General features: G+C 36.8%; 1 protein-coding gene across 3 annotated transcripts in view; it reads left to right on the top strand.

Moving 5' to 3' along the window:
* KCNK2 (potassium two pore domain channel subfamily K member 2) overlaps positions 1-26,045 on the top strand; it is a 107,725-nt gene that overhangs the window by 30,056 nt on the left and 51,624 nt on the right. For all 3 annotated transcript variants that reach the window (XM_018085389.2, XM_018085390.1, XM_008932941.2), the window contains 2 exons: positions 1,042-1,352; positions 14,657-14,774. In XM_018085389.2, coding sequence (XP_017940878.1) covers positions 1,042-1,352; positions 14,657-14,774 — 429 coding nt within the window. The remainder of the gene's footprint in view (positions 1-1,041; positions 1,353-14,656; positions 14,775-26,045) is intronic.

Genomic DNA, 26,045 nt, shown 5'->3' with positions numbered 1-26,045 from the left:
CCTGCCGACTCCTTCCCCCGGCGCCGAGGTGTGTGTCAGTGCCCGGAGAGTGCCCACTCGGTGACTGCCAAGGGCCATCGCCTCGCCTGAAGGGACGCGTCCCACCTCCACCGTCCTGAGGGAGACTTTCCTCTAGATTTAGATCTGGGCTTTTCCCACAGGCAGCTGGAAGCGTTGTCTTGGCCATTCAAAACATACTTGTAATTCAAAACAATTTAAATATAGATTGTGTGGTCACTGCTGTGGCCACCTTCCCACAGGAGACCTTTACCTGCACTTGATGTGGAGGATTTTTTTTTTTTTGGTGCCCATGTAGTTGCTGGTAGTCACATGAGTTATCCAGATACTTGATAACACACTCAGATGCTCTTTTCCTAACCCGATGGGTTTTTGTAGCTGTAAATAAAAATACCCACTCTAACAAATGTATGACTCTTCCAGTAAGTACACATGTGTTTTACTCGTGTTTTCTGAGAGGTGTAATCGATATGCAATTAGCACTTTAAGACCAGTAGGCTGAGCAACGCCTTGTTTTTACGGTTTTGTCTGGGGAGTTTGGAAGTGATCTCACAACTGTTCTCAGAGAGAATTTGTCAGAGGACAGTACAAAATAGGTGAAGGACAGAAGGTTTTGTATTTTCCTGCTACTTCTGAACACTGAGGTAAAACACAGCTGGAAAGCTGCATAGCAGTGCTCGGGAGAGCAGCGGACGAAAAGAATGTCTGCAGCAAAATACTACCTTGTAGTAATTTAATGAAATGCAAGAGTGTAGCTGAAATCTGCTTTTGGAAATGATTGCATATGACAAACGGACACACATAGAAAATGTTGCAAATGTGTGTATGCCTGTAAAATGGATACTACTACTCAGAGCAACATGTTGATTTGCTGTCAGGTGCCATGGGGGTAAGACAGAGATTCAACAGTTAAGAATTTCAATTAGAAGCAACAGAATTTATGTAATTGCTTGACAAGAAGTTCAGGTAACAAAATCTGAGTGGCACTGTAAACATTAACTTTTTTTTTTCTGTTTTTGCCAGTGGCGGCACCTGACTTGCTGGATCCCAAATCGGCTACTCAAAACTCCAAACCAAGATTATCATTTTCCACCAAGCCTACCGTGCTTGCTTCACGGGAGGAAAACGATTCGGCTATTAATGTTATGAAATGGAAGACAGTCTCAACAATTTTTCTGGTGGTAGTCGTGTATTTAATAATTGGAGCAACAGTATTTAAAGCCCTGGAGCAGCCTCATGAGACCTCCCAGAGAACCACCATTGTGATTCAGAAGCAGACGTTTGTATCTCAGCATTCTTGTGTGAATGCAACAGAGCTTGATGAACTGATTCAGGTAATCCATACCAAACCCTTGTCACCATGCCTTAGAGGAACAAATTATACATGGCAGTACTACAGTGATAAGGGGCAAAACCTTTGTAAGCAAAGATCTGTATTGGCCAAGTGATGTAACAAGTATTAAGACCAGAAGCTGAGCAATGGCATTTTCATGCAAAGCCTCATGGTTGAAAAGCTATTGCTATTTTTAGGTCCAGTATGCTTTGTAGACAGCCTTTTCACTGAAGCCTCCCATTATGCTAATTAAATGATTATTCATCAGCAATATATATAATTAATAGTTCACGAAGGAATTGGTGTATTGATTGTGCCTTACTGATTCTGTCAATATTTGAAGTGCCTAATTCTGAGGAAGAAACTACACCATCCATTGCCTTGAAGGACTTCTAATTTACTGTGATTTCATCAGGCTAGCTTTCCTTCCAGCTGTATATTTCTTTTTATTGATTTTGTTTTAAGACAGGAAAGTACCATGGACTTCCTATTTTGATCTTAAATCTCAAACTCCTCCGCTTCTTAAAGGCATATACACAAATGATGCGCATTGGTGTGTTCCTACTAACGTGACTTTACCCTTGCAGGTCACTTGCTTCAGAACCATAGGAAATATTTATTTGCAGTAACACAGAACCAGATCTGGAGTCTCACTCTAACCTAAATCCCATGTTCTTAGGAATATCCAGTGGCACTGGAGGGAATAGCAGGGGGCTGCTAAATAACATTGTTTTTGGGGATAAGAAAATGAAATATGAGGCCGGAGCTACCAAGAGTTAGTAAGGATTAACTCCTTCCTTAACAGTAGCCATGGGGCTGTCTGGGTCTACAGAGCCTGAGATGAGACAGGGGAGAGCAGGAGAGGGTGGCCAGCATCCAGACCTTGGTGGAGCATGGAGCTCTGGAGCATGCCAGCTGCATGGGCAGCAAAGCTTCCTGGAGGTGTTTTTTGACAGCAGATATAGCCGGGAGTTTAGAAGTTGATTTTACCTCTCTAGACTGATCTGCCTTGAGCATCAGCATAGATGTGGGGTTTTTTTTTCATTTTAAAATGCAGAGTTCTGATGTACTGAGTTATTTTTATGGTGCACTACTTTTGAATTTTAAAGGTAAGCTGGGAAAAAGTCTTGTTTATGATTTCTCACCTGCCCTGTTGCTAAAATGTGTTCCAAAATTGCTACCCTTTAAATGGCTGTCAGATAGTTCCTATCTCCATGAATCTTCACTAGGCATGCCTGAGGACATGCTGCAGATAGTAATTTTGATGCTGTGTAGTAACTATGTTTCAGTGGTTTTACCAGCAGATGTGAAATAATCTTTCAGAGAAATATACAAGCACATTCTGATGAAAAATATCTCTTATAGCTACTATAAATAACCCCATATGAAATTTTTAGGTCAGATCCTGTACTTATGAAGATAAAAAAAGAAATTTTGAAGCAATATTATCTTACATCATCTGTGAGATGGACCTTAAGGCAAAAACTATTGAAGTTTGCTGTGGAGTACTTAGATATTTTAGCATTTATGATTCTTTACCCAGAAGCACAGATTGATAATAAAAAACCACTCCATCAGCATTCAATGCCCATTTGATGTTCTGTGTAAAATAATGAGTTTCAGTACAATCATCAGAACACAGATAACCATATCAGCATTAGCTCCCATCTTCACTAGTGATCTTGGCATGACCAGAAAAACACAGACGTGTGAAGCATGAGAAGGGGACACAGCCTTCCACTGCACATGGATGACAGATAGTTGTGGGAAGAGTTTGCTCTGTTAAATGAAAAACTTCATTTCTCCTTGTTCCCTTCTGCTTCTCTGTAAAGAAGAACACCACAATGTGGAGGTAGGAATGTGCTGTGACACTTCTTTTACAGAGGAAGAGTTGAGGCATAGGGTGCCTCTTTGGGTGCCTTTCTTTAAGCAGAATAACTGTTAATGAATTACATCAAGTTGTTTAAGGGCTTGGAAATTCTACTTATCCAAAGTAAAATGGGAAAGCAATGGTAAAAGAGAACCTCAAATTAATTTTTCCAAGTCTGGGTTGCTGTCTTAAACACGGGGTCATGTTTCTGCCCTAGTTACCACTTTGTCACAGAAGCTGAATTACTGGAATACATTTTGTCACTCTGGGATTACCTCTGACAGCTACTACAATATAATGCAGTATGTCTTCAGTTTTTGTTGGATGTCTATATGAATAAAAATAAATAGTGCGTGCAAGGAAAAAGTAAATGATATTTAAGGATTCACTAAAAGCTATAAAACTGAAAATTAATATGTACTAGGGTAGAAGGAAGCTGGAATGATTAGTGGGTGCGAAGAAAATTACAGAGCTTATGGTATGTAATGTCTTCTTTAATCAAGTATTTACCTTGAGTCAAACTATAATGAAAGTCATTATAAACTTTTCCTTTTGAACTTAGTGTCCTGGGAATCCAGGAGCTGGTTTGGCCCTGTTTCATGTTAGTCATTGCTCAAGGTGCTTTTCATGCCAGGCTTTTTGTATCTTCACAACTTCTACTCTGCCATTTAATCCCAACTCAGAAGCAGACTTGACTATCCCAAGACTGTCCAATGCCAGTATGATACGTGGTAGCTTAGTCAGGTGAGCATATTGGAGAGATTAGTTGGAGAGCACAAATTCCAGTAAAAATAACTGTACAAGTGGAATGACAGTCCAATTTCTTTAGCACTCAGGAGCCAAAATCTTCCTCTTGTCGCAAACCTGTTCACAAAAGAGTTGTGTGTTTCTATGAATACACACAGGATAGTGAATTTTCCCTTCTTATCTTTTCTATCCTTGTTTTATCTCACCAATCACCAAACTCTCTCCTGGTACAACAATATATACTATTGGGAACTTTTCAGCACACAAAGTTTTATTCTCTGGGTTTAGAATTCCTGAAACTGGGTATTGTCACATTGATTCTATGGCTCCTCTAGGTGTAGTAGGTGAGAATTATACTTTTATAGACTTAATATATTTTATATAGGTGTAAAATGTGGGGCATTGGAGAGCTATTATGCAGCACAGAAAATGTGCAAAGTTAATGAAATAGAGTGCTCTGATGATGGCAGCCAAATAACTTCAGCTCCCTCAGAACAATTACCTGGGTGTTCCTCATAAGCTTTCAGCCCAGTCAAGCAACATCGTTCCTGTGTTGACAAGGAAGTGGTCTGTGACCTTCTCTATCTGTGACTTCCATTGTCCAATGTAGCAAATCTCCCTCAGTCTAAACCACTTCAGTTATTTTTTGCCTCACTGTAACAAAATATAAGGAACAACAACAATATATGACCCTGAGAGGTATATCCGGGTATGTAATTATTTTGATACTTTGTGAGCACTTCTATTTAGTATCATATTAAAAATGTGCAAAAATCATGCAGAGCATACCTGTACACCCAAGAGGCCAGTTTTTTCAGGCAGTTTGAACTCCTTTTGCTGTAGCCAGAAGCCAGTATTAACAGCAGTATTAAGTGGATCACTGCATGCTTTTCCAAATGGTGCTGAGGTGGGCAGTGCACGACACTCACTGCTGGTATATCTAAATCTACGACTAGAGAAACATCCCAGGAGGGAAGCCTGTGGAAGTATCAACACTGCCTTGGTGAGTCTAATGAGAATACAACAGAACAGCAAGGTGTGCATGGTCTGGTGCTAAACTTAAAAAAAAAACCTTTAAAAAAAGTTTCAGTTGGAAGGTCTCAAAAGGATCTCAGTTATTAACAGATGAGAAAACATTGGTTTGGCGAAGGTTATCTGTGATATCCAATACACTATAAAGCTGTAGAAAGGGATGTGATCAGACACTTTCTGCCACTATTTCTTCTTTTGGAAGAAGAACACTCTACAATTCATCCACTCCACAATTCATCATGAATGGTGTTTTGGTTTCTCTGTCTATACCTGTTCTCAACTCGGCCCTGCCATGCAATGCAAAGTAACTGTCAGGTGACAGAATAAAAGAACAAATGTAGTTCAGATGGTGTGGATTTAATGTATATGTGACCAAATATATGAACATGATCTTCATATACACTAGGCATTTTTTTACATCTCATGTCTAAATTTTTCCCCCTCCACTGAGCTTTTTGTTGGCAGAAGCTGATAGAAACCTGGGAGTAATCCAGCTACACACACACAAGCAACAATAAGCATTAAAGAATGAAATAATTCTCTAAATGAAGCACTTGTATCTAATTATTTCAATCTAATTCTAAGTTTCTTTTTGTTTGTTGACTGTTCCCTATAACAAGCTTGCCACTAAGCATTTGAAATGATAGAGACAGTTTCTGAACTCAGATGCACAAAGTGTATTGCCAAGTACCTAGCAAAATTTCCTGCTGCATTTATGCACCTGCCCATAGTAGCAAATGTAAAGAAATGTTAGGTTACATTGCTGATGTTTGGGTTGCAGTTGTGTACTCCTGCAAAGCCACAAACTACTTGTGTCTACCTTCACGTTGTCTCCTGGGGTTGTCTCTGGGAACAGGTGAGTCTGCTGAATATGATATCCAGCGACTTCCTAAAGTTGTCATTGTTGTTCCATACACCTCATGCCCTCCACAGGTTCCCAAAGATCCTATAGAGGAAATGAGGTGCATGAAATAACAATGAATTTGCTTTCCCCTCACCCAGAATTCCTGTTGTTCCTGGGACATAGGGATGTGATCAGTATTTTGCACTGTGGGATGTCTTGGCAATGACAGGCAACTGTTTGTCCCCTCACCAAAGAAAAAGCTGATTAAAAAAAAAACTAAGAGCTTTCTATGTAAATATCAGCTAATTATGTTTTGCTCAGCAGTTATTTGTTTATGTTGAACTTTTTAAACCAAAATGGAAAAAAATTTCCTTTTAATATCCAATCATTGAGTTGTTTAGTGTATTATTTTTACATACAAAAATAGGAAATATGAAAAATTTCACTTATATTATTTTAAATACCTAGAATGTCCTAGTAAGCTGGTGTGAATTATTATCATTATCTTAGGGAGTAAATTCTGAAAATTAATGAAAAGTTTTCAAGTAAAGGTGCAAAGAAATATAAGTTAATAATTGAACATATTTAATTTCTGGTTCCTTTAGCAGAAAAATCCTTCAAATATATTTGTTCTGAAAATCCTAACAAGTGGAAAAACACAATTACACTAAACTGCACAATCTTTTAATGTGTTCCAAGTGCTGTATGTGGTAATTCTTGTCTTGTAAAACCTTTGTTTTGAAATCTGAACAATTTCAGAATGCTGCACCAAGCTGCCTCAGCAGTAATATTTTTGTAGAGTTTTAAGTCCAGCCCCTGTCAGGGTATGTGGCTTCTTCTGAAAACTGAATGCCCACAAAAATGTGCTTGCATTTAAAACAAACAAACAAAAAAGAATTAATGAACCAACAGGATTAGCTGAATTGACCTTGATCCCACAAGTTGATCTCCTTGGGTCCTCTGTGGGCTTGTGGTCAACATGGGGAGAAGAGTTCTCTGTGCAAGGGTCCACAGTCGTGTGCCATGCCTGTTTTCATCTTACATTTACATCAGCTGCATTCTCCCTTTTCTTTCCATTCATCTCTTAGATTGTGAATGAGATCAAAATGTGTGTGGTTTTTTTTTTTTTTTAATTTCCCTTGAGGAAAAATGCAGTTTTTTCTTCTCAAGGAAGCCTGACATAGTTATGAATGGCATGGAAGCAGTGTTTTTTTCATCAAACTGGCATCACTAGTCATCATGGCTTCTTATGTGACTAATTTCTTATAAAGATATTTTACTTTAAAATATGTGTTTGCTGTGGCTTCATTTTTATAGTTGAAGATAGGTAGCTATAGAAAGTTGCACCTCCACCAGTAGCTGATTTTGTGTCTCTTTCATAGGCTTCTTTACAACTTACATTGTAGCCCCAAGAAAATTATTTTGGAAGAAAATAAATTTTCAGGAATATGTTGTTTAATTTCAACCAGATAAGCTGCTTGAGGCGCATTTCCCTGCTTCTGTAGAAAACTGTTAAAATAATGAAGTGTACATCCTTTCTCTCCCACAGACTAGAAGGTATTTGAGCTTGCTGTACAATTTTTGTAGAGTCAAAGATCTTTTTTTCAGACAAATCCAAAATTTATTTAGACAAAATTAAAATTTAAAAGCTAAATCTATTAAGGTCAAATCAAATGTTCTTAGTTCTTTGAATCACAACATTTATAGATATTTTCAGTCCTATGAGCTGTAGCTTGTGGGTCCTCTAAGCAGGAACTTTTTGAAGGAGTTTGAATGTGCCAGTTTAAACCTTAAATATTCTTAGTCTCTTCCTTTTGCAATTCCTTACAGCCTCTCCAAAAGGAAGCAGGAACCATCCCATGTCTGGATCCTAACATGGAAGCAGCAATCGTTTATGCTTTTTAAACCTTAGAACCTCAGAACCTCAAAAAGATTGACAGACCAGTATAAAAGAAATTGGTGCTGCATAATATTTTATTTATTTATTTGTCTGGGGATGCAAAATATCATTGCATCAGTTTTTTAATGTACCATCTGCATTTCAGACATGAAGCTTATGACAAATTGCAAACATCGGTAGCAGAGCTGCCTGTTGACGGTGTTTTCAAAGCAACGAAAAATGAAATTAAGGACTTTTAAAGTAGTTAAGCCATGCAGTGCAGGAACTGTACTTTGAGTTGTTAGCCTGTGCATGTGTCTGTCCTTAGTAAGGTGTCTGCCCATCAGAGCACTCAAGCTTATATACTCTTAACTCTGCATATCCTGGTAGTCCCAAGTGGTGCAGTAAGATTCTGTTTCTCTTTTCCTCTTGCTGTGCCTGTGTTTCCTTTTTGCTTCACTCTTGTCGGAAACAAATGTTCTAATGTTTCTGTCTCCTTCCACAATAAAGCACCCCCAATTCTACCTTTATCTCCAGACCAGAGAAATATTTACTAAATGGAAGATCTCTGAGAAAGACCTTTGATCACAAGCTTCTCCACACAGATACCCTTCACCTGCTGTAGTGGAGTCTGGATGGGTTGCAGAAGCCCATGGGTTCTGTGTACTCCTTGCTTAGGTTCCTGCTGTCCTGTCTTAGAGCCAGATCCCCTTTTCTGGCTCTGTACTCAGCTCCTAGAGGGAGGAAATTTTTGCCAAACTTTCTGTTGCCTAGGAGTATTCCCTCCAGGGACAGGACAGCTCCCTTTTCTGTAGTTATTTCCTACGTGGTGGTTAAACACAAAGAATTTTTTAAAGTGGTTTTTATCCTTCACAAGCTTAAGATAAATATATTTTTTGGGGGAGAATAATAAATAAATTCTAACTACCCTTGTCACTTTGTTCAAGCAGATTGCTTTCAAACTTTTTTTGCTGCTTCTGGTGTTGAGGCCCTTAAAGATTACATTTGCTTCAGATGAACAGTTTTATAGGGACCTGGAACTTACCTAGCCTGATTGCATCTGAGTGACAGCTTTTGGCTTAGAAAGGGTAGCAGATATGACTCATTAGTAAGTCAGTCCTGTTGAACAGCTGTTTGAATAATTCTGCCAGTCTGTAATTTCAAGAAGCAAAGCCTTCTTCCCCGAACGTGTATGTATATATATACAGACATATGTATGCACATACAGAGAATTTATATACATATAAGCCCATGAGGTTTTTAATGCTTATTCAGAAGTAATGTTTTTCAATGTTTATATATGTTTTTAGTTCAAGTAGATCATAGAAGAGCGTGAAAAGTGTTCTTTAATTCTTACACGTGAGGTACTACTCTCCAGCGTAGAGTACAGTCATATGTCATACAATCTTAAAAGAAAAACAAGGAGTCACAGAATTATAATACATCATTGCAATCTCTTTCAGCATCAAGGTCCAAAAGTGTGTGCTTTTGGAGGCTGGAGAGTTGTTGCTAAGTGTTAAAAGCATCCTGGTGTGCCTCTGAACTAAGAACTAGAATTTCCATTCCTTGTGAACAAAAGCTGAAATAAAACCATATGACTTGTGCAGTAGCTGGGCCTTACGTGAAATATCTTTATACTGGTGAGAGTGCCCTTGTCGAATGGCAACAGAGCAGTGAAGGAAGAAATCCAAGCTGAGAAATGTTTTCAGAAACTTTGAGACATATCTGACTTTTTGACATCGCTTAGTAAGTGATTGTCAGGAAGCACAAGCTAACTCCTGCCAAGCTGGGTAACAAAAGAAAGCACGCTCTGGATTTTATCAGAAGCATAATTTAAGGTGCTTCTATTTTAATCCTTTGATAGTAGAGCTGAGAGTAATGAAGTGTTGTGTTACATCATTTCATAAAAGTGAAGTGACTGGAAGATGGTACACAAACATGTACACAGAGCCTGGGGAGGAACAAGGAGATGAGCATTAGAGTGACTGGTTTGACACATACTTACTTCTGCCTGATTTCCATGTGAGACAACAGTTGACTACCAGAGGCTAGCCTTCACACTTTATAACCTCTTCTTACTTCTGCTGTGCCTCTGTAGACCCCTGCTTAGTGAATGCAGCTCTATGGCCAACAGGCTGGCTTTTGTCAGTCATCTCCATTGACTTCTTGCAGGGTCAGAGGACCAGAGGATGAAATCCCTGACCTAGAATTGTCTTCTGTTTTCACAAAATGACTGTGCTGTTTGAAAGACTGTTTTTATCTCTTGTTTTGACAGAAGTCACAATATACTATGTCTTAATCTGCAAAGGGTAGTTCAGCATGGCCTCTACAGACAGATGCCTGCATGAACACAGGGATCTCATAATACAAAACTCTGCAATGTATTTACCAGAAAGTGTCTCTAAATTACATAGGAAATGAAAAACTGACATCCAATTAAAATGTGATTTGTCTTGTCACTCTGCTTTTCCCAGTGTTCTGATTTCAAGCAAAAAAATTACAGTGTGAAAGCAGTACCTATGTGTTTTTTGGAGCTCAGGTCCTGTTTTCGAAAGAAAGGCAGGTCACGCCTGGTCTATCCACTCTGGGCTCAAGCATCTCTACCTCTTTTCTGTTTTCTCCACTAAGGCTTGTTCCCAAATATGGCTGCAAAGCCAGGTAGTTTGGATGTGTGAGTGTAATGCAAGTGAGGGTACAGTACAGAGCTAGCCTAAGAATTCACATAACCTAAAAAATGGGAATGAAGTTTCTAAAGTTTTTAAATATTTCAAAATTTTATCTCAATTCTCTTCACTATGAAAAAAAAAGGCCTTGTTTTCCACCATTATGAAGACAATTAAAGAAGAAAAACATATTACTTAGTGTAACCATATAATAGTATTCTTAAATTCATTGCACATAGAGGCCTTGATTGGGTACCAGTGCTGATTGACCACTCTTCTGCTCAGTCATCAGTCATCTCTTATGAAAACAGTACTAGACAAAGGCTCTGGAAGAAGGTAAGGCAAGTGAAATAATTACATAGTTTCAGAATTTAAACTGTCTACATCCCTATTCTAATGCTGACTGGTTCTGTATTGCTAAAGCAAAACTGATTTTTGAGTCAGAATTTAGTTTGTAAATGGAATAAAAAAGAGAAAAACTAGAAAAATTGCTCCTGGGGAGGTCAGTTAACTTTAATACTAAAAAACAATGTTTATAATTCCAGAAGTTCCTGTGTTAAGATCACAGGAAGTATTTAAAGGCTGCAACATATGACGACTGCATAGATTATATAGAGTTTCCATGCTTCCACTTCAAGATTTGGAATGCAGAGTTACTGTCACTATTGTGTAAGTTAGGATAAACCAAAGGTCTGAAGTGACAGAAAGAAGTTAGGAAGGAAGAGAGGAAAGAGTAGCGTGCCAGACTTATGACAAATAAAGTGGCTGTGTTTGCTCTAGTAGTAAAGCATCAGTCAAGAAAAAAGGCTGAAGACCAAGAATAAAAGTGGCAGAGAATTGAATCTGACAGCACTGACAGTGAATAATAGCATGTTACTTGAAGGCTAAGGCTGAGACCTAGGCCCTTAGTGAATTTAGTAGAAACTAGCTGCCTGAACCCGGGTTTTTATTCCAGGCTAGGGAAGTGTTAATATCTAATATTCCAGGTAAGTTTGTGCAGTGGACATAGTCAGGAAGAAGGTGCTACCCTGAAGTTAGTGCCCCAAAATGTATGTATGTTAGGAGTTACGCGATACATTGTTTTCTTTCAAAATTATTCTTGGGAATAGTCTTAGATAGGAATCTTCTTATTGTTGCTGACCAAACTAAGAATAAAAGTTGTTCTCTGATCCAAAGAACTGAAAGTGCAGTTACTCTTCCCAAAAAATCTATGAGCAATATTCAAAGACTTTATGACACAGTAGTATTGATCTCAGTGAAACAGCAACCTGATTTAAATGAAACAGAAACCTTACCCACCTGTCACCCTTGTTATTAAGGGAGAAGACTTTGTTATATAGAAGACTCTGAAGGAAAATAATGCAGCAGCTTTGTAAAGGTTTAAATCTGGCTTCTCACAAACATATTTACTGTGCAGGAGAAAGCACAGTAGTGTGTTTTTGGGAACAATAACCCAGTGATGTTGAAGGCATTATGTGGCCCTTTATGACTAAAGCTATGTTTAAAACAATCAGTAAGGTAAATCAATAAATGTACAAAGAAAGTCAGTGAGAAATACTGGCAATAAAAAATTACTTATATGCAATATTCAGCAGATTTTTTTAAATAGGTGAATATATTATTTAATAAGAAAGAGTCTAATTTGGAAAAATAGAGGAAGCTGATGGGTCTGTAAGATCATTAATTTCTTGAAGGAGACAAATTAGAGATTGCTATTCAAGTGTTTCTCATAACAGAAGAACTTAGAAAATTACTTTGAAGCACATATGAACTCTCAAAAGGGAAATGCTTTTTAAGTGATCCACAAGCAATTTTCAGAACCTACTGCCACAGAATGACTTGGCAGCCAAGTGAGCTCCAAAAGTAGTTAGATAAATTAATGGTAAAACAATCCACCCAAACCAATCTGAACACCATGATGCAGATGCAGTCTCCTACTCAGAAAGTCCCTAAAAGTATGCATAGTCAGAACTTAGGAGGCTGTATCACTGAAAGCAGCCCTGATTCTTTTCCTAACGAGCAGTTAGATAAAATCAGAGACATAATAATAGTGGTTAATTGTCTTTTGTAGGCATCTGCTTTGGTTTGGGGAGTTCTGGGTTAAGATGTATTGTTTTTCCTGTAAGTCTGTAGGTGTGGTATTTGTAGTTCAGAAATGCATGGCTGTAATGGATGTTTGAGCAGTCTAGATTGGCACACCTTTCATATAAAAGACATTGGGCTAATATGGCTTCAAAATGTGCAGTGATGATATAAAGCCCTGAAAACATTTTACATCAGGATCTGTATAAAACTTGGTCTTGCTGGACTGTCTAAACAGGTGTGTTGCTCTGGGTAGCGCATTCATCCAGTACAAGAAACTATAATAAAACAGGAATGGTCCCCAAAAATTATATTGATCCAATGCTGTATCATATGATGCCTCACTGGAGAGCATGTTCCCATTTTCAGGTACAAGGACCTGCGATGGAAGTTCTTAGTCCACTGAAATGTAACAGTATTCAAAATGTGTTCAGTAGTCACTGTATAATGCAGCACACTGGGGTTTGTAAGTCCAAGGAATTTCTGTGTTGTGTAAATTATGAAATCAATACGAGGGATGGTTCTCACATGCTTCTTAGTCTGATGTGTTCCTTCCTATACTGATGGAAACACCTGTCGGTGTCAGTGCTGCTGTATTTGCTCTTGCTGAGTTGGACATGATGTACAGATGTAGAAGCTTTATTCTTCCAACCCAAAGGAAAATTAAATTCTCTTCCCTCTCCCTTTCCCCATCCTTTCCTCTTGCTCAGTAGGATTGAAAATTCCACATCTTTGATATCTGCCTTTCCGGTATTAAAAAAAAAAGTAAAAAAAGAAGTCAAAATGAAAGCAGTTTAAAATGTACGTAAAAATACTCCAGCTGGCATTCTGTTGACAACCCTGGATGGTGGAATTGGCTTAGGTGGCTATGGAGATGCAGCTGTGGACTTTAAAATGGTTACTTTGTGCATCTGAGATTTGAGAATGGCAAACTAGAAATGGTGGATTTAAACTGAGATCCCATCATGAAAAGTCAATTCCTGGTTAATCCAGCATTGATATTTTGTAATTTCTGTCCATAGCAAGTGACTTCTATGGGCACTGTTTAGTAACAAAATGTTTTCATTTGCAAGCTGAAAAAAGTATTACTACTGTAGAATACTCTTCCTCTGCAACAGGCTGCTCATAAGGAAAATAGTTCTAGCTTACCCTATTGCTGAATATATTTATGTAAATAGTGATTGTTGGACAATTTGCCAAGAACAAACTATTAGCTAGTTAAAATGCTCATTTTTGCTCTGCAGTGTTGCTTCCTTTGTTATCCTTTTGTTAGACACCAATTATTACTATAAGGATCATGATTATGAAATAGGTCCTGTTTTAAAGTTTGAAAAAGAAATGATAACTTATATTCTTTGAGATATTTATAGCAAGCTTAAAAGTACTTTTTCTTGATGTGCACCAATTAACTTAATTACTTAATTATATCTGCAATAGTGATATAACTAAACAGCAATATGTTTTGTGGTAAGAATTTACAGTAGGTGACACTGCTGAAAAAGGAAACGTTTCCTATTTCTCGAGATTATGAAAATGTCACTAGTGGCAAGTTTGTTTATTTTAGCTGCTAGAACTGAATTTTTCAAGAATGAAATTTATGAAATATATAGTTGTATAAACCTGTTGGATACTTGACTCTGATTTTTTTGTTGATCAGTGAAAGTTTTATAACTGTAAGTGTAATTTCTTTAATTATTGAATTATCTGTTATGTAATATTGTTTTTATTAATTGGAATTAATTTGATCCAGAACAATGTATGGGTATTTTTTCTTGATGTTTTGAAATGATTTTTTTAAGAAGTCCATTTGCTTAACTCAATAGAGGAACGTTTGGGGAAACTCTCATTATAAATTCTGTCTAATGCATGTTTGTCTTCACTAAACAGTTGCAGCAGTAAAAATAATTGTGTTTGCCATCTATCTAAGGTGATAATGTTACTGATATTGTGGATTTTCCATTCTCCCTAATGGTCTGAAATTTACAGCTCTGCTGTGTGCTGAAGTGCCTGGGGTGTCTGCTGAAGATTAAATTGTGGCCCGACTGAATGATAGAGCTTGAGCAAAGCAACACAGATCCTTTTCTAGTTTATTGATTAGATCAAATAAGTGATTGAATCAATGTATTGTGTAATGTATATGAATATAATTTTTTCATGAATATTGACAAAAATCTTTTTAAACTTGCAGCAAGTAGTGGCAGCAATAAATGCAGGAATCATACCTTTAAGAAACACATCTGCTCAGATCAGTCACTGGGACTTGGGAAGTTCCTTCTTCTTTGCTGGCACTGTAATTACCACCATAGGTAGGACACAGCTTATTATCTTTTTATAGTAAATGAGATGAAATTCTTGATTTCCGATGTGTGCATGTATTTGTGAATGGTAAATCTTCCAAATCTACTATTTTGAAGTAGAGAGTTACTTTTTAGTAGAGAGTTTGCCTTTTAGCTGCTACTTTTTAGGGCAGAAATAATAGCTGTCTGTAAGGAGCCCTAGCCAAGTGATTTTTCTGTAGAAAAAAAAATGTTACTGCATATTTCTGTCAGGTGACTAGAAGAGGTTGTGGAAACATTTTTGGGGGGCAATTTTGTCACCTGTATAGTCACAAGTGTTAAATAGGGCATGATTTAAAGCACATGTGCGTTAGACCTTGTCTGATTGTATGGAATTTCAAGTCTGTATAATCTCATTTGATACTGTTATTTTATCTAAATTCTGAAAGAGCCACTAGACCTCTGAACAGGTGTAAATAGGAGCAGCATTTGGTATTTCAGTTTCTATCCTTTGACTGCAATATAGTGTACATCATATACAGTTAAAAAATGTAATGTAACTCACAGCTCACAAAGTGGAATTCACAAAGATGGATGGAAATTTGCAGCAGAAATCACCAGAAAAATATTTAAGACCTACATTATTAGGGTAATATATAAGGAATTGTTTGAATAATTACTCCTACATAATATTTATATGCATATTGTGATGGAAAAGGATGTTCTTTCAAATGTTGTCTGTACCTTTCTTCTCTCTTTATGCAGAAGTGCATAAGTACCATATTTTTTGTGTGATTGAGTATATACATGTTTATATGTATATGTATAAATATTGTGCCTATGCATACTATTTTTCCACATCTAGAGTAACTAAAACACAGGTTTAGTGAGAACAAACAGTGAAACTTTTACCTCCTTGACTAGTAAGAAACTTATTGATTTTATAGCAGCAGGTCCACAAGGTAATAAAAAATCAAGTATTGAAAAATACAGGTTATAACCAAAAAAAGCAAGGCTTTTACCAAAAAAAGCAAGAACTTTGAAAGGATAGCTTTATGATCAGTCGTATGTTATCCTCTTCTGACAGCACTAAGCTTTACATTTTAAGCATCCATGGTCCTGTATAAAGTGCATAATAGTTGTTGGGCTTCCCAATAAGGATAAAAACTAACATATGAAAAGTGTTCAAGGAATTATAAGTTCAAAAAATATTTAAAACAGTGGAACATTTTGTTTCATCATCTGTTTTTTTTTTTTCAAGTAAAACTAAGGTTTTTCTAAATCTAAGTGTTTCCTGACTTAATTTATTGACCTGATTCTACCAAAACATGTATGAGTCCCACTTAGAAGAGAGCAGGGGATCTGCAAATGCATCCAGGCCTCTGGTCCACTGTCCCCAGGAGGCAAGATAACCAAATACATTTGAAAATTTATATTTCAGGTCATTTCTGCAAACCAGAGTTGTCAGAAGCAGGTCAAGCTAGGCAAAAGTAAATACTTCTTTCAGGTTTTGTGGTAGAAATATGAGAAAAAGTAGGAAAAGAAAAAAAATCTTCCATAAAATATTTTGGCTTTGGAGTAAGTGTTTCTTTGGTTGTTTGTTTTGTTTTGTTTTGTTTTGTTTTGTTTTGTTTTGTTTTGTTTTTTTTCATCAGAGACCCTTTCTGATGAAAAGCTCCCAGTCAGTTGCAGTTTTGAGCATTATTTCTTGGGGTCCAAGGACAGCATGCTTCACACAGCATGTGAAAGCTGTAGCGTGGTTGGCATTGTCTTACTGCTGTGAACCATCTTCCCGATGGTTCACAGGGCTTGTGGTGTGACAGCAGGTACAGCTGTGGTGAAAAGTGCTTGGAAATGCGACTTTCCTGGGAAAATGATGATGAGCATAACAGTTGGGTTCTTTATATTATTATGTGCCATCAAGTGATTTTGTGTTCCGAATGGTATCTTTTTGTATATGAGTAAACTCTGGAAAATGAAGGCATTCCTTCCAGTTAGGGGACATATGTTAATAATATAACATGATATTTTAATTTCTGAAGAGAGTCAAAATATGGTTTATGAGCATCTCCACAGAGTTGCCACATGTTTCAGCCAAACACTACAGATTTTCTCTATGAACAAAGACAGGACACTATACATTACAGAAACAACTTTACAGAAATAATTTGTAAATGAGATTTGATAAATATGAATAAAAATTATAAATATTTTATCCTTTAGTCTGTATAACTTAAGTACTTGAACAGAAGAAAAGGGATTACTAGCATTTAAAGAAAATTATTGCTTTCTAGTGTTGCAGCAGATTCTGTAGCTTTCCAAACCTCTTATTACTATAATTTTACCTTATCATTTAGCCCACACTCTTGCTGGTGATATCTCAGAATCTGAGACATTCAAATGGAACCAATAGTCTATTTATGAATAGAGTTTCCCAAACCTTTTTTAATGAAAGTAAAGCCTTTCTTTATTGACAGTAACACTTGCATCCCACAAATATTTGGTTTCTGGGGAGAGAGGATAATAAATAAAGCCTTTAGCATTTGCCTAAGCAATAAGTTATTGTTTTGCAGTTACTGTTATTATTGTATCCCAGTAGTGGTGAACATTGAAATGAAAAATATTGACTCTCTATTTTGGTGGCTGTTGGCAGCAGACCAGAACCATCTTCTGGATCTCCTGTAGGCTGCTGAAAGGCACTCTGGTGGTGACATGTGTATCTATTGAGTTTCAAAGCCAGCTCAAAAAAGCAGAGGTAACAGCACAGAAGACATCTTGATATTTATTTAACATTTTTTAAGTTCTCTTATAATCCTTCATGCTATCCAGTAAATGTTCTAGTGCATAATACGAAATTAATAAATTCAGGTTTAATAGAACTGAATCTGTCATACTGCTACTATATCCTTCCTAAGAAATGGATTTAATTGAGAGTCAGAATCAAACAATTTCACAAGGCTTTTTTTAGAACAGATCCTCCATTCTATCTTGGCATTTACTACTGTGCTAGTGCATAGAACTTGTTTCAGGAAAGGCTATCACTGGTTATAGGTTTGACTGGCTTAGCTAGGTGTTCTTGCTTGTGGGTACATTCCTAGAACAAATATGCCTCATCTCAACAAAGAAATGCAAAAGAATATGAAATTTGAAAAATGAAATATGTGATTATTAGTCTGTGCATATGGAATGGTTTCAGACAGTCCTTAAGAGGGAAATAGAATTATAAAATTGTCTATGAAAAATATTGTTGCTTTGTTCCCTGGGATACTGTGCATGCTGCAAAGAACTAAAAAAACCTCTTTTTTCTACCTGAAAATGTCATTATCCTGTCAGTTGTGTTCTATGACCACACGTCCAAAGAAAAGAAAAAAGAAGGTAGAGAAGAAAAGCAAGAAAAATGGTAACTAAATCCTAAAGCTGGAGTTAGTGTTGAGGAGGAGGGAAAAATAATCTTTATCTCATATCTTTTTATTCTAAGAGCTCATTGTTGGTAATGTGTATGATTTTTATCCTATAGATCATTTCCTTCAATAGGTAGCTTAACTCAGAAATGAGTACAGACAGAACCTGTACATACCCCACTTCCTGCCAAACAACTTATATTTTAGGGGCCTAAAAAGTTTTATATTGGGAGCTGGTTAGAAAGAGAGACCTGTCATCCTGCAAGCTTGAGACTTGTAACTAGAAAAATAAATAAAAATAAAAAAAAGGTAGGCATGCCAAGACCTTGAGTTCAGCAGTTGTTTTGCCAAATGACTGGTGTCTCGGCACATAAAAAATGTAGTGCCTGCTGTAATATCAGAAACTCCATCACAAGAACCTCTACTAGACTGCTATGGATCTTACTCTAAAATAGCTGCATTATTTCCACTGTTATTCTAGCCAGTCTATATTGACTTTTTGAAGAACTGCAAGTAGACGTAGTGGGAAGAGTATTTGTTCAGCCTCCTGGAAGATGGAATATCTTGGATAGTAACTGTGACCTTGCTGGGAATGCCAGCAACCCCACTGGTAGCTGTGGTTTGCCAGAGTGCATCCTTTCAAACAGAGCTGTGTCTGAAGAGAGATGAGCTCAGGGACTCCTTTAATACCTTAGCACTCGAGGATACAACACAGATGCAGCCATATTGATGTCCAAATCCAGTAGTTCCTAAGGACTGTGTCTACAAATCAAAAAAGGAGGAACACATAGTTTCTTTTTGTCCTTTTCTGCTTTTGTTTTTACCAGCCCTTGATTTTCAAATCCAGACTTCTCATGGGCACTGGTAACTGAACATCTTGAGAAGTTCACTCATGACTAAAGTCTTTAAGTTAGGTTCATGCGTCCGGCTATGGTAATATGGTTATATTTTTTTTGGGTCTGTAAGTCTAGCAATCATTATTAAAGAGTACAAAAGAATGTAAATATTTTTTTAAAAAGAAAAAGAAACAAATTGTAAATATATATGTTTTAGGGAACAGCTGTGAAGAGGAAGCAGCGAAGATGCTGGAAAAAATTGATATTTTTGACTAGAAATTTAAATTTGATTTGTCAATTTTAAAGCTGCAATCAGTTTTTTAGCTTCAAATGCAATTTCACTGTAAGGAATCCTTCCTTCTGTCATTTTCCCACTGCCTGGATACAAGGTTTGCTTGTGAAGGCAGGATATTTTAAGAAGTCTTATTACATTAATTCTTGATTTGAAAAAATAATAAAATCCTACTGCTGAAACTGTCCTTTCTGGCACCATTTCACTGCATTTTTGAAATACAAGGTAACAGAGTAATGTGTTGATAACAACAAGGAAGAAACAACTACTGAGGATGAGCATAAAAATTTAATTTTAAAATATTGCAGCTTATCAGAATATAAATACTTGGATTTCTGTTTGTGTATTTGTAAGGGAAGAGAGAAGAAGCAAGTAAGAGAGAGTGAAGTGCAAATGCTGAGGTGATAAAAGAGGAGATTGGAGAAAAAAATCCTAAAATTAAAAAACATAGAATACATTTGCAGAAAAATATTCCGATACATGACTTTTCTCCATCATATCAGTAATCAAATCTGCATTTGGGTCTATGACTTAAAGGAATTTGACTGCTTGGTGAACATTGGAGTACGTGGCTTCTGAGGACCTGTTTCTTTCAAGCCTTCTTCATAAGGCAAGATCATGGATCTTATGCTCCACTAATAGCCGGGTGCATGTGCCCAGATATCATTCGGCTTCTAACAGGGCAATGTGTGTGGCAAAACTGAGTGAAATCAGCTGATAGGACCAGCTGCAGAGCAATGCATAAAAAAGTGTTTAGGATTTATGGTCTGTGAAAATGTGGTAGTGAGAGACATGCTAAAGAGGTCACTGGGGAATGAGGTGGAAATGTTCCTTCCATCTCTTACTCTGCAGAGGACTCCATTGAAAACTCCTGCTGTCCAGCTGAGAGTCATATTGACTCTCAAAGTGTGTTAAACGTGTATATCTCATCTGCTAAGATGTCAACAGAAATTACTCTTCTGTTTAAAAAAATCCCCTGGAGATCTCTTCAGAATTCAGTCTTTCCTCTGGGTTAGTGTTGTGCTTACCTTTTCATCCCTGTGCTGCTCCTCTTAATAGAAGATGTTGGAAATAAATTAGTTTTTTAGTCTCTTTTTTTTCCGTTCTAATTTATTTTCTTTGCTTCTTTTGTTGTGCCTTTGAAAGAGTGTCTGAATTTGACCCAGTTATTGGCTGCTGACAAATAGTTCAATTGTGCTCTGGAGAGACCTGCTAGGATTTGGCAATGAAATTCTCCAAATATTTCATCTGAACTGAGCATATTCTCTCCCAGGACAGCAGCGGCTAAACAAGATTTCCTCTGTAATTATTTCTCCAAGGAACAGTGAGTTGAAAGTGTATTACCACTGTGCCCTCAATTTTTCCTGCATTTGCTATGGCAGTGAAAAAGAGGGCTTATCTGACTCGAATGCTGAAGAAATAATACTTGGACTGCACAAGATACAGAAACAATAATTAGGATAGGATTTCTGGGAGCTAGGGAACCTGGGACAGTGGTGGAGAAAGGTGAAGAGCTGAAAGGAAATTATATTAGATGAAGAGCTCAGTTAAAGACATTGAGGGCTTGTATATCAGAAAAATTGAATTAAATTGAATGAACAAATCAGAGAAAAGAAATTGAACTTCACTGACCGGAATGACTGAGACTAAGAAAATACTCAACAATGCTAAGGGTAGCTCTGAAACTGAAGAAGCACAAGTTTATGGGATGATACAAAGGCTTCATTACATAGAGAAGTGATATTTTTTTCTGCCAGCCCTGTTTTGATACACAGGTGTGTGATGTGCAGGATCAATTGGAAGCACTTGCATTTTTTTGTGGGCCATATTCAGGGTTTGATATTTCTGGTGATATTGTTACTTTAAGTTATTAGCTATATTAGAAAAGCTTAGGGTGATGTAACCTCTTAGTTGTGTAAATCTACAAGGGAGTTCTTGTTTACCTGGTGAGTTCTTTAGGGAAGGTGGTAGCATCAGTGACATTTCATATCACTTTTCATATCTTTTTTTTTTAACTTGTTTTTATTCTTTTAGTCCTGATTCAGGACACTGTCAACTACTTACTTTTCCTGTAACACTGAATTTCTGATTATTTTATATTCTGGAATATTTTTTCCGGCCACCTAGAGTGTTTTATAACATTGCTGTGACTTCATTAAAAACTGGTTTTGTCAAAAAAACCTTTTTAATGTTGTTGATAAGCTTCCTGTTAGGCAGCACTGGCTGTTTTATTTTCGTGTGGTGTCTATTTATTGCTGGATCTTGAAAGCAGGGAGAAAGATGTACAATTTTTGCAGTTTGATGTACTTGCACTTTCTGAGCTTTTATCTTCCTTTTTTCTCAAGGCCTGAAAGAAGTTGTGTTAAAACAAATTGCCAGGTATGCAGCTTTCCATCACTTCATTACCTTTGGTAATTTCCTAAACAACAGACTATGTTTAACACAGTTCTTGAAACTGCAGGTCTTGCTGTGGAGTGAAAATGTCAATTCATCAGTTGTGACACAGTCCCCAATTTACACTGCAAATGAGCAGTGAAGTTTTCACAGCTTACTCTGTTAATTTTAGTGTGATAATGAAACTGAATTTTGTTTTCTTTATTCAGATTTCTCATCACTGGCTGATCAGTACAGGGTTCCTGAGCCTCCTGATGTCCATTTGAATTTCCAGGTTACAAAACTTGTTGTTATCAATAAAGGAAAGGCTGCAAGAAAGAATTGCCAGATACAATGACACTGTTTGCAGAGTACTAGGATGGATGAAATTATTTCCTGCTTCTCTTTTTGCTTATTTTTGTAATTGCATCAGGACTGGTGCAACCAACCATGAGAATCTTAAATTCTATAAGCAAACAGAGGCACAGGATTTTGGAAAACACAGAAAAAAGTGGATGTTTGATACTTAGCTTCTACATCAGAGTCACTGAGTATGTAGGGTTTAGAGGCTAAAGTAAAAGCACCTGTTTGTAATGTGTATATCCTCTTGGTTTTTTGTGGTTTGGTTTTGTTTTTTTCTTTTTTCATTTGTTTGGGTTTTTTTTGTCAGAGGGACTAACGTTATAAGATTACCATGTGTTGTTGCAACCTCTTTTGAAAGTGAAGCTGACTATCTCAGCTGGAATTCCTACCTCCTCATCACTGTAGAAAATAAGGCACTTTTAGGTACCCTTAGCACAAGTTCTGGGATTTAAAGACTTGAAGATCTTTGGTTGAGTAGTTTTTGCAGATCTGGCTGAACAGCATACTTTTTTATACCAGGTAAGAACCTGCCTAAAATAAATGACACTGTTTGCCTGTCATGTTAATCTGAAAGTAGGAAGAGGTGGTTTTCCTTCCTGGAAACTAAGATCTGAAGAAGTGTGCTTGTGTTGTGTCATGGTTTTGCTTGATGTACATATCATCTGTACATCTGCTCCTGAGGTCCAGGAATGCCCTTTGGTGCTCTGACTGGTTGGAGCAGGGCAAGGGCTAGGGCTCATGGAGCCTAGCTGGGCCTCAGTATTCCAGTGGCCTACGGAACTGGAGGTCTAAGAACTGCTTAAGAAAAGGGTCAGTTGGCCAAGATAGACTCCTTGCCCCCTTTTCAACCAAATGGTTTTTTTGTAAACTTGACTGTACCATTCCTAACAGCTGGAACTAAAAGCTAGTTCTGTTTCAATGATATCAGAAAGTAACATTTTTCTTTCTAAAAAAGAAGACTATAAGAAGTGTAAAAGACTATAGAAAGGATGTTATACTGATAGCCTAGAAGGGCTTAAAGATTTCTTGAAGTGAACTGCCACTAGTATAAAACCTGATATCTTTTGCCACCAGTATTATGAAGTAAAATATCATTCAAGTATCACTACAGAACATGGGAATATCCATTAGCATTTTATGAAAGTGTTTCTTTTTTATACAATGAGAGCACTCTATATTTTATAGATTTCTCATCATTGCCAGCAGCTTGATTCCACTAAAAACCCCTGAAAAATCAAAAGGGAAGCTGGGTAGAAGTACAGGCAAAGAGGAAATTAACAAAATCCATTAACTTTTTTCAGTGAGGTTTTTTTGGTATTGAATCCTCTTGTGCTTTGGAAAATCTCACCCTCTGGTGTCATCCTTTTGCAAGAGCTGTATGAGTTGGTATGACTGCGAGCAAAGTTCTGGTTCACATCTCAGTGTGTGTTAGGTATCCATATTTTTCAGCAGTACAAGTTTGTTTCTACAGTAATGTGCATGCGATCTGCATGTGCTTAAAATAAAAAGGGTAAAAAATTATAAAAACTTATTTGAACTGCTAATGCAAATATAATTGTTCAGTACAATAGTCTGAGAACTTCAGATTTTCATTTGGCTGAAGCAGGTAGTTACAGAAGACACATGTTAATTGCGAGTTAATAGTAAGATAAGTAGTAAAAAAGACTTGTGCGATGCATAATTTTGATAATAGTCCAGAGAAAAGCCCTATATGTGCTTTATCTACCTTATTCTGGTCATGCTGAGTTTCACCAATGAGTAGATGCTTTTCCAATGTGAAAAAAATATGATGTAAGCTAAAGGAAACATAATTGTCTGCTACATACTAGCTAAAAGCAAATAAATTGTGTGGTAATGCAGCTATTAGCCTGTAAAACATATGACTTGCTCTCTTTCTCAGGGTGTTCTCATATTGACTACTAATGGTTAAAATTTTAGTCTGGGCTTGCACAGCAGGATTGAGAAGAATAATATCTTCCTTCTAGCTAATTTCCTTTGTAAAAATCATCCTATTCTAGCTCAGGAAGGCTCTGATTGATTTTTTTATGTCTCTATTTGGTTGGGTTTGTCTAAGTGAAGTAGTTAGAAATACTCTTGGATGTTTGTAAGAAATTAGCATCTAAGTGTTTGGATTTTTGGTTCTGTGGGGACAAATCTGCAGATTGTTTTCCTGTTGTAGCTTCACTGGAGATGTACTTTCCTCTCTTTTCTGCACTTGTGTAGGATTCTGATTTGTTTTGCTGGACCAGTAATCAGAGCATAGAGAAAGCCAAGTATAATTAAAGACAAGACATTACTTCATTTGGACATCTTTGCTGTAGTTGCTTCTTAGCAACAACACAGACTGTGTAAATTTGATAGCAATCAATTTGCTATCAAATTTGCAATCAATTTGACAGAAATTTGATAGCAATCATGGTCCCAGTTAGTCTCCCTTACCTGCAGGGATCCTTACTCAAAACCAGTTGTCAATCTGAAATCAGTAATTTAATATGCTCAGATACTGTGGGTATGAGACTCTTATTTTAATATTTAGATGAATAAGTGGAAAGTATCAATCAGTGTAAGTAGAAAAAGAATTCCAACCTTGAGAATTTAAATACTTTATAGAATCCATCTATGCTAAGGTAACTTTTAATGCTTTGAATATAACTACATTTTTCATTTCCCACAATTTGTTATTCTCTATAAAATGTATGTTTTAAGGTCTAGAATCCGGTTTTAAAACTAAATCTGGTTAAATATGACATGATTTTAAAACATTGGTGGTTTTTCTTATCTGCCAGAATGTCATGAAGTTGCCTGAATTGTAACCAAATGGAAGAATTAAGTAGGCTGCTCTTAGGCCATTTCTTGTTTCTGACAACCAGAGTCCAACTGTAACTTCTGAATAATTGCTTCCTTGTTGTCATCACATTTTGCTGTATAGATTTTTCATCTCACTTCCTTCCAGGTGTTGAATCTTAATTAAATACCTCTCAAGAATGGATTGGCGACGCGTGCTGTTTGTGGGCCTAACAAATAAACTCTTTTCTGTTACTGAGGTTAGTTCTGCAACTTAGTTGAAAAAAGTTTTTTCTTTTTTATACTTGATAGTGTCTTTGATACTTGAAAGATCAGGTTCCTTTTAGTATGTTAGCATCTTGTTAACCTGTGAAGACTTCTGCTGTCTGAAGAGACTGCACAGGAAGGAAATTCCCTCCTCTTTTCTTCAGCTGCTGTTTCTTCTTTTCCAAATTCAGAACATTTTAATTGTCTTTTTTAGCTTTTCTGCCACCAGAATTAACTGTAGCGAGGATTATTCATTCACTTATAATTTTTACTGACTTTTATTATGAAATTATATCATTGCATCCTGTATTAGTTATGACTTGCTCAGTTTACCTTCATTCTTTGGATGGTGTGGCATGAAACAGCTGTTAGGGAAAACGTGGTTAGATGGAAGGATGACTTCAGCTCACAGGTCTTTGAGGCTTTTTTGCTGCGTGATGCATCACAGCAAACAAATAATTGTGGAACCAGCATGATGCTTGCCATCCTGTGCTGGTCTCTGTGCTGTTGTGTTGTTTTGTCTGTCTTGTTTATTTAGATAACAAGGTCTTTGAAGCAAGTATTTTGGGTCGTAATGGTAACGACATGATCAAGCACCCCAAGTGTCAGTATTTCTCAGTTTAACTTATGACATGTTAGAGAGATATCTTGCATTATGCAGTTAAAACTTCTAGTTATTATTTCCTATCTGTGCAATCAAAAAATATTTCAGCATCAAAGTTCTCTCGGATTAAGGATCTGTACTGGTTCCAATTTGCATAATCTAATTTTATGTGATATTTGAATACTATTTTAAAAACCCCACAACAGACTAACTTAAAAAGACTGGAAATTTTTTTGCCGTAGTGGTGGTTCTTTTAATCTTATTCTATAATTTTTTAGCTAATAAGATCATGTCAGAGGCTATTAGAGCCTCTCATTTCAACTTTTAAGTAGGTAACAATCTCTGTAGGGGATAACACCATGAATTCTAATGGCCTAAAAA

This window comes from Manacus vitellinus, unplaced genomic scaffold, assembly GCF_001715985.3.
Source record: "Manacus vitellinus isolate BGI_N305 unplaced genomic scaffold, ASM171598v3 scaffold_8_pilon, whole genome shotgun sequence".
Lineage (NCBI taxonomy): Eukaryota > Metazoa > Chordata > Aves > Passeriformes > Pipridae > Manacus > Manacus vitellinus.
The sequence above is the reverse complement of the archived record's forward strand: the minus strand, read 5'-3'. Positions and strand labels throughout refer to the sequence as shown.